The sequence below is a fragment of the Nycticebus coucang genome, chromosome 20 (genome assembly GCF_027406575.1).
Source record: "Nycticebus coucang isolate mNycCou1 chromosome 20, mNycCou1.pri, whole genome shotgun sequence".
NCBI lineage: Eukaryota > Metazoa > Chordata > Mammalia > Primates > Lorisidae > Nycticebus > Nycticebus coucang.
Window position 1 is genome coordinate 43,865,717 of NC_069799.1, and position 13,609 is coordinate 43,879,325.

The 13,609-nt window shown below is 42.1% G+C and overlaps 2 protein-coding genes across 6 annotated transcripts in view; one reads left to right on the forward strand and one right to left on the reverse strand.

The window, feature by feature from the left end:
* The window catches only part of LOC128572620 (WW domain-binding protein 11-like), a 33,346-nt gene extending 32,936 nt beyond the window's left edge, over positions 1-410 (reverse strand). The window contains exon 1 of the mRNA XM_053572589.1: positions 212-410. Coding sequence (XP_053428564.1) covers positions 212-410 — 199 coding nt within the window. The remainder of the gene's footprint in view (positions 1-211) is intronic.
* Positions 1-13,609, forward strand: part of ARHGAP12 (Rho GTPase activating protein 12) — a 123,923-nt gene that overhangs the window by 557 nt on the left and 109,757 nt on the right. The window lies entirely within an intron of this gene.

Sequence of the window (13,609 nt, forward strand, 5' to 3'; positions counted from 1 at the left end):
AACCGCGGGAGGGTGTGCAAATCTCCACCTATCCGGGGGAGCCCACCTGGGGCCTCCCTGGGACGGGGTGCGGGGACTGTTGACCTTAAACCGCGCACTTTTTCTTCGCAGTCTTCAGGGGTGCCCCGCCCCTGCTGGTTGGACGTTTGCTACCCTCCGGCTCCTCTGGAAGCAGTCTCCTCAAAGTCCTTGAATTAAAAACCCTTTTTACCAGCGCGCTGCCCTCCTCCCATCTCGGAGGAGTCGATTGTCTTTCTAGAATGGCTGTCCTTTCCTATTTCACTGAAGTTCCCGCAGACCCCTTGAGAAGAAATGGCCCGCGCAGTCATCATTAGAGAAAAAGGCACGCCCTTCAGTTTTAGAGGCGTGAGATGTTTTCCTTTTGACCGCAGCAGCCGGTTTAAACGCATTTGCAAGGCTGGAGCAAAACGCCTTGAAGTATACCTTTATCGAAAGTTGTAATTGTCGTTCCAAGTGTTTGTTATGGGTAAAGGCTTTTAACATTCCAGTAACACGATTGGTTGTGCCTGGCTTTACGGCCAATGATACACGGAAGTAGGTTTTATTGACTATGTAGGCCCGCATTCCCAAAGGGAGGTTGTGTAGAGGAAGGAGCACCCGGAGTCGCTGGGTGACGGTTCCGCCATCAGTTTAGACCTTGGTAAGACTCAGAATGCTGCAGTGAAAGTGTTAAAAAGTATCTAATCTCTCGCCACGCCTCTTTTATACATAAAAGTTGGGAAACAGTGGCCTAGAGATGTATGTATTTGGCCACATTCAGTATTTCTTACCTAATCTCTAGGAGAGTGTATTTCAGAATGGGTCTTTCTGTACCTCGCCTGGTCTTAATAGACGGTCTGGCTCCTGGCGCAGTATTTTTCTCTTTGTTTTAAAATTGCCTTGGAAACATTTCAGAGTAGAGTCTGGAGAGCCCCCAGCAGTGCCTAAGAGCAGGCAGTGAAAGCATGACCCTGAGTTGTGCCACCTGGAGAGCCAGGGAAGAGGGTACATTTGTGTGCCATGGTTGCATGTAGCACCACCACTCCGAAGCTGTTTGTTGGGGAAAAAATATTAAATTAAAGAAAGTGTAATGTAACAGACTGTATTATATGTATATATATACCAGTATTTGTTGCTAGATTTGTTTGTAGTTTATCATAAACAACAGAAGCTGGAGAAGATTTGATCCCTCATTGATTCGTACTATAATGCCACCTGTATATATTCTGTGTTTACATGTAATCATTAACACTTTACCTATTTTTAGGTTTATCCTTACTACATTAGTCGTGAGGTCCAAATGAAAATATGTTGGTGCTGTACAAAAACAGCACATTGTAAGTTAATGATTTGGATTTTCTTTCATTAACTAGGAAGTATCTGCACAGTGATTTTTTTAAATAGGCTGATTGTGAGCTTTACAAATTCAAATAGTTTAAGTTAAGCAAGTGACCTTACTGAGAATAAGGGTGATTAAAATATTTAAGTGGAGGGCGGCGCCTATGGCTCAGTGAGCAGGGCGCCGGCCCCAAATACCGAGGGTGACGGGTTCAAACCCGGTCCCGGCCAAACTGCAACCAAAAAATAGCCGGGTGTTGTGGCGGGCGCCTGTAGTCCCAGCTGCTCGGGAGGCTGAGGCAGGAGAATCGCCTAAGCCCAGGAGTTGGAGGTTACTGTGAGCTGTGTGACACCACGGCACTCTACCAAGGGCGATAAAGTGAAACTCTGTCTCTACAAAAAAAAAAAAATATATATATATATTTAAGTGGACTGAAATAAGACAATGAATAGTGGTGATCTGTAAATCATTAAATAGCACTATTATTTATCTGAAAAATTGGCATTACAGTTTTATAATAAATCGTGGGAGAGAAAAGTGCAATTAATCTTTTATCCTGTATTTAACAATTTTTGTTATAATCATAAATATGCACTATTTGCAAAAGGGATCCAATGTGAAAGATATGATGGTACCATTTAGTATTGCTGCGTTGTACTTTGAATTGTACTTTTTGGGTCATCCTCTTTTGAGGAACAGAGTTGGCTACCATCCTTGTGGTTTTCTCTTTTTCAATTATTGGTCTAATTGTACCTCAGCGGCTTTGCTGTGACTCAGCCATTTGTTTATTACTTAAATTGATTTACTGACTATCTTGCAGTTTCATTTTGCAATCTATTAGCTTTTTATTTGAACTGAACTGACAAATGCTACCATCTCTAAGCCTCTCTCTGTTGATAATCTAGTGCTTCTCAACTTTAGTGTGCTTGGAAGTCACCTGTGCCCTCAGGTCCTATGGGTGCTGGTTCTGTCCAGACCATAGACTGCTGCTGTTCAATGGGAAATACAGTGTCAGCCACTTGTGTAATTTTTAAATTTCTAGCATTCATTCACATTATAAAAGTAAACAAGTGAAGAAATGAAATGAATACATTTATTGAACTCAGTATATCCAAAATATCATTTTACTGGGTAATCAGTATAAAAATTATTGGGAAGCTATTTTGCCATATTTATATTGTACAAAGTTTTTGAAATCTCATGTAATTTACATTTATAGCTTATCTCAATTTATCTCAATTTATGTTAGCCACATTTGGCTAGCAGCTACTGTATTGTAAACAATAATTCTGTAGACTGAAATTGAGACCAGTGCTATTCCAAGTATATTTTCAGATTGCCCCATCAGCAAGCCTTGGGAACTTGTTAGAAATGTAATTTTTAGTTTCACGTCTGTAGTTCTAGCACTCTAGGAGGCCAAGGTGGGAGGATCGCCTGAGCTCAAGAGTTGAAGACCAACCTAAGCAATAGTGAGTCCCAGTCTCTACTAAAAATAGAAAAAGAACTAGCCAGGTGTTGTGGCCAGTGCCTGTCATCCCAGCTACTTGGAAGGCTGAGGCAAGAGGATCTCTTGAGCCCAAGAGTTTGAGGTTGCTGTGAGCTATGATGCCATAGCACTCAATCCCATGGGGACTGAGTGAGACTATGTCAAAAAAAAACTCTTAAGATGAATTCCATTGCTCACTGAAAGTCTGAGAATCAATGATTAGGAATTAGATTGGCAGGGCATCTGTAGCCACAATGGTTAGACCGCTGGCCCCAAGGGTAGCAGAGTCAAACTCCACCGGGGCTGCTAAACAAAAAAAAACCCCCACAAAACCAAAAAAGAAAAAAAAAGAAAAGAATTAGATCATTAATGACTTACACTACTGCAGTTTGGGTGGGCAGGATGGAGGCTAGGATTGGGTCTGGTCGAGCAGTAATACTTACGAAAGTATTTTATTTTATTTTTTTGAGACAGAGTCTCACTATGTCGCCTTCAGTAGAGTGCCCTGGTGTCACGGCTCATAGCAGTCTCAAACTCTTGGGCTTAAGTGATTCTTTTGCTTCTGCCTTTTCAGTAGCTGGGCCTACAGGCGCCCGCCACAACGCCCGGCTATTTTGTTATTGTTGTTGCAGTTGTCATTGTTTAGGTGGCCCTGACAGGGTTCAAACCTGCCAGCCTTGGTGTATGTGGCTGGCGCCCTACCCACTGGCCTATGGGCGCCGTCGGAAAGTATTTTTAATACTAGATAAAACTTAAGCACTTGCCATGTGCCAGGCACTGTATCAAGTACTTTACTCATCGTTACTTCTTTAATTCTCCCAGTGTGTGTAGCATCGTTAATAAACTCCATTTTGCAGATGGCAAAAACTGAAGCTCCTGTTAAATGGCTGGTCTTAGGGCACCTGCTAGCAAAGAGGCAGAGAGAGACAGATGTTTTATAAGTGATTAGGGTATTTGTGTATATTTTCCTGCTCCCACAACTTTTACTTCCTTGAGTGAGCAGTGATTAATATGGATACTCTGTGTCACTTCTTGAATTTACAAAGTTCTTTTTCTCTTTCCATTCTCACAGGATCTTTTGAGGTTTGTATGTTTCCTTTGTTTTAGAGATAAAGTGCTGGGGGGTCTGAGGGTTGATAAATGACAAAGCCTAGATTTAAATTTCAGACCTCTCATTGAGGTCTGTGATCTTTTCCTGTACCACAGCAGAAGTTAGAATATGCTATGAAGTTAGAGTGATAATCTTTAAAAGTTGGCTGAAAATTACCTATATTTTACTATATAGTATTACGTTTATTTATTTATTTATTTATTTTGAGACAGAGTCTCACTGTGTCAATCCTCAGTAGAGTGCTATGGCGTCACAGCTCATAGCAACCTCAAACTCTTGGGCTTAAGCGATTCTCTTGTCTCAGCCTCCCAAGTAGCTGGGACTACAGGCGTCCACCACAACGACCAGCTATTTGTTGTTGTTGTTGTTGTTGTTGTTTAGCAGGCCGCAGGTGGGGGTTCAAACCTGCCAGCCCCAGTGTATGTTGCCAGCGCCCTCATCACTGAGCTCCGGGCACCGAGCATATTATTAAGTTAGTGATGAATGTGATACTTTTTGTCGTGCTTTATAACACTAAGTACTTTTTTCACATTTTCTCTTCCCATTCTCACAAAGATCTTTTGAGGCTTCTTTTGTTCCCTATTTCTCAGCTAAATTACGACAATTTGTTTAGGCATTCACCAGTTGGTAGGCTTTATTCGAGTTGTACTCAATCTCTGGCTGTCATCGATGTTCATGTAAGACCTTTGCATGGTCTTATGTTTTTTTTTTTTCTCTTGGGTAAATACATGCTTATAAGAAACGATCAAATTTATCATCTGAAGTAGCTGTACCAATTTGTATTCCAAACAGCAATAAATAAAAATTCCACTTGCTGGTGTCCTTAATCATACAAAATATTTTTTGTATTTTTTAAAAGCCATTCTGGTAGGTGGGTAGTGCACCTTGTTTTTTTTGAGATAGGGTCTCACTACGTCGCTCTTTGTAGAGTGCTGTGGCGTCACAGCTCACAACCTCCTCAAAGTCTTGTGCTTAAGCAAATCTCTTGCCTCAGCCTTCCAAGTAGCTGGGACTACTGGTGCCGGCAACAACGCCCAGCTACTTTTTTGTTGTAGTTGTTATTGGTGTTTGGCAGGCCCGAGCCCGGTTTGAACTACCAGCCCTGGTGTAAGTGGCTGGCACCCTAACCATTGAGGTAGGGGCGCTGAGCCACTACCTTGTGTTTTAACTTGCACTGTTAGGGTTTTGCTAACCAGTTTTATTGAGGTATAATTGCTGTTTAAGTGTGCATATATTTTAAGAGTGCAGTTTGAAGAGTTTTGAGAGATATAGGCATACATTGTCAGGCTTAGCTAGTTTTTCTATTTTTTGTAAAGATGCGGTCTCTTGGTCATATTCTAGATATTAGTTCTTTGTTGAGATATCTTTTGCATATATGTTCTTCAAGTCTCTGTTTATTTCCTGATGTTTTTTGAAGAGCAAAAGTTCTCATTTTGTTGAAATCCAATTTGATTTTCATGTGTTCTTTTAGAGAAATCTTTGCCAAATCAGCTACTAATGATTTTCCTATGTTTACTTTGTAAAGTTATATAGTTTTAGGTCTTATATTTAAGTCTGTGATCCATTTTGAGTTAATTTTTATATGTGGTATGAGGTAATGAAGTTTCCCTTCCCCTCCAAATATGGCCATCCATTTGTTCAGTTATAATTTATTGAAAAGCTTATCCTTGCCCAATTGAATTGCTTTGTTGCCTTTGTAGAAAATTAATTGAACACACATGCATGGCCTATTTTTGGACTCTGTATTCTGTTTCTATTGATGTATATGTGATATTTGTATGCCAGTTCCGGACTGTTTTAATTATTGTAGCCTTACAATAATTCCTTTTTTTTTGAGACAGACTCTCACTTTGTCACCCTCAATAGAGTGCTGTGGCATCATAGGTCACAGCAACCTCAAGCTCTTGGGCTCAAGCAATTTGTCTTACCTCAGCCTCCCAAGTAGCTGGGACTGCAAGCACCCACCACAATGCCCGGCTATTTTTTATTTTTTTTATTGAGATAGTCTCACTCTGTCCCCCTGGGTAGGGTGCTGTGGTGTCACAGCTGACAGTAACCTCAAATTCTGGGGCTTAAGCAATTCTTTTGTCTCAGACTTCCAAGTAGCTTGGACTACAGGCACCTACCACAACGCCCGGCTATTTTTTTTGTTATAGTTGTCATTGTCGTTTAGCAGGCTTGGGCCGGGTTCGAACTCGTCAGCCCTGGTGTATGTGGCTGATGCTATAGGCGCCGAGCCATCCGAGGCCTTGCTCTTGCTCAGGCTGCTAACCACTACAGGCACTGAGCCATCCGAGGCCTTGCTTTTGTCTCATGAGCTCAGGCAAACCACCTGCCTTGGCCTCCCAGAGTGCTAGATTACAGTTGTGAGCCACCCCACCGGCTCTATATAATAATTTTAGAATCAGCTTTTGTCAGTTACTGAGCTTGTCAGTTTCTTAAAAAAAAGTCTGGAATGTTAAATTGGATTGCAATGAATTTATAATTGAATTGTGGGAGGATTAACATCTTAGCAATATTGATCTTCTGATCTGTGATCACAGTATATCCTCCCATTTATTTAAGTCTTTCAAAATTTCTTGGTAATGTTTTGCAGCTTTCTCACTACATGGGTCTTGCACATCTTTTATTCTGTTCTATTTTATTTGATACTGTTGTGTATAGAATTTTAAAACTTCAGTTTCTGATTTCTTGTGCCTCATATATAGACGTACACTTCATATTTTATGTTTATATGTAGTGCAGATTTTCTAAACTCACTTATTGATTCTGGTAACTTTTTTATCTAGTAGCTTTGTTGTAGGTTTTTCTACATAAATGATCATGCCATCTGTGAATATAAAAGTTTTACTTACTTTCTGTGCTGTATGCATCCCTCTCCCCATATTTGTCCATCTAGCCCTGGCTAGAATCTCCAGTCTAGTGGGAAAAGAAGTGGTGAGAACTGGCTTCTTTCCTTCTCCCTGGTGTTTGGGGCAAAGCATTCGGGTTTTTACCACTAAGTCTGATGTTGGCATTAGTGCTGTAAATTTTCACTAGGCACTACTCCATCCCACAAATTTTGAAATTTCATATTTTCATTTTCATTCAGTTTACATTTCTTATTTGATTTCCTCTTTGACCCTTGAATTATGTAGAAGTGTATTTAGATGCCATCAGCAATTTCGGGGTTTTTACTCTTTGTTATGAGTTTGTAGTTTAATTTTATTGTAGTCAGAGAACTTTGTATGGCTGTAGTTTTAAAAGATTTGTTGAGGTTTGGTGGGCATGGTGGCTCATTCCTGTAATTGTAGCACTCTGGGAGGCTGAGGCAGAAGGATTGCTTGATGGGAGGCATCTGTAGCTCAGTGGGTAGGGCGCCAGCCACATGTGCTGGGGCTGGTGGGTTTGAACCCTGCCCGGGTCCAGCTGAAAGAACAATGACAGCTGCAACAAAAAAATAGCCAGGCATTGCGGCGGGCACGTGTAGTCCCAGCTACTTGGGAGACTGAGGCAATAGAATCACTAAAGCCCAAGAGTTTGAGGTTGCTGTGAACTGTGACACCACGGCACTACCCAGGGCTACAGCTTGAGACTCTGTCTCAAAAAAAAAAAAAAAAAAAATGGATCACTTGAGCTTAGGAGTTGGAGACCACCCTGAGCATGCACAAGATCCTGTCTCTACTAAAAATAGAAATTAGAAAAAAATAGGAAAAAGAATTAGTGGGGTGTTGTGACAGAGTTATCTAGTCCCAGCTACTGTGGGGGCTGGGACACCCAAGCTACCATTAAAATGGCAAAACTGGGTGGTGCCTGTAGATCAAGCGGCTAAGGCGCCAGCCACATACACCAGAGCTGGTAGGTTCAAATCTGGCCCGGGCCTGCCAGACAGTGACAACTACAACCAAAAAATAGCTGGGTGTTGTGGCAGGTGCCTGTAGTCCCAGATACTCGGGAGGCTGAGGCAAGAGAATTGTTCAAGCCCAAGAGTTTGAGGTTGCTGTGAGCTGTGATGCTACGGCACTCTACCCAGGGCGATAGCTTGAGGCTCTGTCTCAAAAAAAAAAAAAAAAGGTAAAACTGTTTAGAAGCGTCCTCTGATTACTTGTACTGTTTCTTCTTTGAGATATAATGAACTTTAGATTTGAAGTTGGAGATTTCCGATTTAATGACCTAATGTAACATAAAATTTACCATTTTAACCATTGTATAGTTCACTGGCATCAGGTAGACTGACCATGTTGGCCATCCCACTGTCCATCTCCAGAACTTTTCATGTTCTCAAACTGACATTCCATACCCATTAACTAGGAATTACCCATTGCCTTCTTCCTCCGCACCCTGGCAACCACCATTCTGCTTTTCTGTTTCTATTTATTTGACTGCTGTAGTTACCTACTATAAGTAGAATCAAATAATACTTGCTCTTTTGAGACTGGCTGTTTCACTAAGGAATGTACCATGTGTATTCATCCATTGATGGATATTTGGTTTGCTTCCATTTTTTTGACTATTATGAATAATGCTGCTATGACCATGGATATACAAATAATCTGTTTTAGTCTTTCTTTTCAGTTCTTTTGAGTACATACCCAGGAGTGAAATTGCTGGATAATATGGCAGTTTTTTGTTTTTTTTTTAATTTTTTGTAGAGACAGTCTCACTTTATTACCCTTGGTAGAGTGCCATGGCATCACACAACTCACAGCAACCTCCAGTTCCTGGGTTTAGGCGATTCTCTTGCCTCAGCCTCCCAAGTAGCTGGGACTACAGGCGCCCACCACAACGCTGGGCTATTTTTTTTTTTTGTTGTTGTTGCAGTTTGGCTGGGGCCGGGTTTGAACCCGCCGACCTCGGTATATGGAGCCGGCACCCTACTCACTGAGCCACAGGTGCCGCCCAGCAATTGTGTTTTTAATTTTTTTTTTAATAACTGACATGCCGTTTTCCCCAGTGTCTGCACCATTTTCCATTTTCACCAGCAGTGCACAAGCGTTCCAATTTGTACACATCCTTACAAACACTTTTTTTTTAATTTTTATTTATTTATTTTTTTGAGACCGAGTCTCACTATGTTGCCCTTGATAGAGTGCCGTGCCATAACAGCTCACAGCACCTCAAACTCTTGGGCTTAAACGATTCTCTTGCCTTAGCCTCCCAAATAGCTGGGACTACAGGTGCCCACCACAATACCTGGCTGTTTTCTTGTTACAGTTGTCATTGTTGTTTAGCTGGCCTGGGCCAGGTTTGAAGAACCTGCCATGTTAGGTGGATGTAGCCAGCGTGGTAACCACTGTGCTATGGGCGCTGAGCCAACACTTTTATTTATTTATTTATTTTTATTTTTATTTTTGAGACAGAGCTTCAAGCTGTCACCCCTGGGTAGAGTGCCAGGGCATCACAGCTCACAGCAAGCTCCAACTCCTGGGTTTAAGCAATTCTCTTGCCTCAACCTCCCAAGTAGCTGGGACTACAGGCACCTGCCACAACACCTGGCTATTTTTTTTTTTTTGTAGAGACAGAGTCTCACTTTACTGCCCTCGGTAGAGTGCTGTGGCGTCACACAGCTCACAGCAACCTCCAATTCTTGGGCTTATGTGATTCTCTTGCCTCAGCCTCCCGAGTAGCTGGGACTACAGGCGCCCACCAGAACGCCCGGCTAACACACCTGGCTATTTTTTGGTTGTAGTTGTCATTGCTGTTTGGCAGGCCCAGGCTGGATTTGAACCCGCCAGCTCTGGTGTATGTGGCTGGCACCTTAGCTGCTTAAGCTACAGGTGCTGAGTCACACTTTAATTTTTAATTTAATTTAATTTTTTTTTTTTTTTTTGAGACACAGTCTCACTTTGTCAACCCTTGGTAGAGTGCTGTAGCATCATGGCTCGCAGCAGCCCAGACTCTTGGGCTTAAACAATTTCTGTTGTCTCAGCCTCCCAGCTACTTGTAGTCCCTGCCACAATGCCTGGATAGTTTTAGAGATCTCACTCTGGCACAGGCTGGTCTTGAACCCGTGAGCTCAGGCAATCTACTCACCTTGGCCTCCCAGAGTGCTAGGATTACAGGCATAAGCCACCGCACCAGACCTTTTGTTTTTAACTTTAAATTTTCTTTTAATATCCATCCTATAGGGGTGTGGAGTGGTATCTGTCTCATTATTCTCCTTGTGATGGTTTTTGTGTGTGTGGGTTTTTTTTTTTGCATTTCCCTAATGGTTTATTGATATTCAGCACTTTTTCTGGTGTTTATTGACCACCTACATACAGACACTTCTCAGTTTATGATGACCTGATAAACCCATCTTAAGTCAAAAAGAAATTTTTTTTGGAAACAGAGTCTCACTATGTCCCTCAACTCAGAACAATCTCAAACTCTTGGGCTTAAGCGATTCTCTTGCCTCAGACTCCCAGGTAACTGGGACTACAGGCACCTGCCACAATGCCCGGCTATTTTTTTTGTTGTTGTTGTAGTAGTTGTCGTTTGGCAGGCCTGGGCTATTATGTTCGAATCTGCCAGCTGCGGTGTATGTGGCTGGCGCCCTAGCCACTGAACTACAGGTGCTGAGCCTTAAGTCAAAAATACTATAAGCAGAAAATGCATTTACTACCTCCAATAAACCCATCATAAAGTCAAAAAATTGTAAGTTGAACCACAAAAAGGAACCATCTATATCTTCCATGAAAAATGTCTTTTCAGGTCCTTTGTTCACCATGGTTCTTCATACACAGTGTTTATTTGAAGTAGATTGGTATAATTTAAGAATTATGGAGAGTTGTTTTCACTTTTTTAGATAAATTACTGATGTTTGACATTAGAACTTTGCAATGGCTAGCCCTTAATAATTGCTATCTTTGTAGATGTATTTGCCTTTGTTTTGTGGGTTCTATCCTTTTTTTTTTTTTGAGACAGAGCCTCAAGCTGTCACCCTGGGTAGAGTGCTGTGGCATTTTAGCTCACAGCAACCTCCAACTCCTGGGCTTAAGCGATTCTCTTGCCTCAGCCTCCCAAGTAGCTGGGACTACAGGTGCCCACCACAACGCCCAGCTATTTTTTGGTTGCAGCTGTCATTATTGTTTGGCGGGCCCAGGCTGGATTCAAACCCGCCAGCTCAGGTGTGTGTGGCTGGCGCCTTAGCTGCTTGAGCCACAGGTGATGAGCCTTTTTTGTCTGTTTTTGAGACAAAAGTCTTACTCTGTGGCACTTGGTAGAGTGCTGTGGCATCATATCTCACAGCAACCTCAAACTCTTGGGTTGAACAATCCTCTTGCCTTAGCCTCCTGAGTAGCTGGGACTACAGGTGCCTGCTACAATACCCAGCTAGTTTTTCTATTTTTTTTTTCCTTTTTATTTATTTATTTATTTATTTATTTATTTATTTATTTTTTTATTTATTTTTTTGTAGAGACAGAGTCTCACTTTATGGCCCTCAGTAGAGTGCCGTGGCCTTACACAGCTCACAGCAACCTCCAACTCATGGGCTTAAGCGATTCTCTTGCCTCAGCCTCCCAAGCAGCTGGGACTACAGGCGCCCACCACAACGCCCGGCTATTTTTTTGTTGCAGTTTGGCCGGGGCTGGGTTTGAACCCGCCACCCTCGGCATATGGGGCCAGCGCCCTACTCACTGAGCCACAGGCGCTGCCCTAGTTTTTCTATTTTTAATAGAGACGTGGTCTCGCTTTTGGTCAGGCTGGTCTTGTACTCCTGAGCTCAAGTAATCCACCCTCCTTGGCCAAAGAAATATAAGTTGATGCAAATTATTTAAATGTAGAACAGCATTATATAGATGTTAATATAAATTTTAGCTATATATGCATGCTATCAATTTTATTTATTTATTTTTGAGATGGAGTTTCACTCTCTTGGTCTGGAGTAGAGTGCTGTATCATCATAGCTCACAGCAACCTCAAACTCTTGGGTTTAAGTGATCCTCTTGCCTCAGCCTCCTGAGTAGCTGGGACTACAGACCCCTCCACCATACTGGCTAGTTTTTCTATTTTTAGTATAGACAGGGTCTTCCTTTTGATCAGGCTGGTCTCTGAACTCCTGAGCTCAAGGGATCCACCTGCCTCAACCTCTTAGACTGCTAGGATTAGTACCACCACTCCCAACCTTTAATAATGGTAATTTATGTTTTGTTGAGAAAAATAGCCACTTGAATCAGTTGTAAATGCAGTGTTTACAAGTGAAGAACAAAAGAAACGTAGGTTTTTTTCTTTTTCTTTTCTTTTTTTTTTTTTTTGAGACACAGTCTCACTTGGTTGCTGTGCCGTCCTGGGTTCACAGCAGCGTCCAACTCTTGGGCTTACGTGATCCTTTTGCCTCAGCCTCCTGAGTAGCTGAGACCCCGTACCCGCCTTAGGGTTCCAGAGTTCTAGGATTACAGATGTGAACCACTGTGCCTAGCTTTGGCGTCTATTTTAACTTGAGTTATAGTTTTGAAATGTAGTGTTCTAGTAATAAGCCTTTAAATCAAGTACTTTAAATCCGCTCTCTGGAAAGTCAGTATGGCACTACAAGATGCGCTGTGCTTGTCTTACCTATTTCCAGCCCCTTGCTAGAATCAGCCATTTCCCAATAGACCCCTGGTTCCTTTGTTTGGAGGACGGTATTGAACTAAATGTGAAGGCTGGGCGAAGTGGCTCATCCCTGTAATCCCAGCACTCTGGGAGGCCAAGTGGTGGATCGCCTGAGCAAGGGTGAGACACGTTTCTAAAAACGGGCGTTGTGGCGGGCACTTACAGTCCCAGCTACTCAGGAGGCCGAGGCAAGAGAATCGCTTGAGCCCAAGAGTTTGAGGGTGCTGTGAGCTGTGATGGCAGGATACTACAAAGTGAGACTCTGTCTCAGAAAAAAAAAGAAACTAAATGTGAGTGCTAGGTGTGCTTGTTGTTGCTAGGCTATCATTTTTGCAGAGAGGAAGGAAACAATTTGTGTGTGTACACTAAGCATGCATGCATACCTATCTGTAATAGTTCTGTATATGACCATATGTACGTGTGATTAGCCAAAAATGAGTTCATGTTGCTGCCTCCCAGGTCTAACGCATTGTTCATAGATCATTCTCGTCTCCTCCCTTGCTCATCTGTATATTCCCAATTCAGCATTGAGAAACCTGGCTCCCACCATTCGTTTACTTAAACGTTCCATTCCATGATACATGTAGAGTGTTAGAATTTTTAAGTCCTAACTCTAGGGAAACAACTACATTAGCTAGAACACAGAGCTTTTGTGCAGTTCCTCTTGCCTGTGTTCTTACAGACCCCACTTACTTTATAGTGCATGTCAGTATTTTTCCTCTTGTCACATACGCTTTGTATCCTTGGATACCCCCCTTCCCCAAAGAATTTTTTAAATTTTTATATGTTGAAGTTCATGCTTTGTGTTGTAAAGACCAGTGGGGTTTTTTTTTTTTATTAAATCATAGCTGTGTACATTGATATGATCATGGGGCATCATTCACTAGCTTTACAGACCGTTTACCCAGTTTAAGACCAGTGGGTTTTGACAAGCGCGTGATGTCATATAGCCACTATTATAGTGCTCTGTACAAAATTCTTTGACCTAAAACTATCCTCTATGCTTCACCTCTGGGGTCCCCCCTTCCTTTCTTTCATCCGATGCCATCATTGTCTATAGTTTTGACTTTTCCAGAATGCCATAAAATTGAGATTATTCAGTATGTGGCTTTTTTAGAAT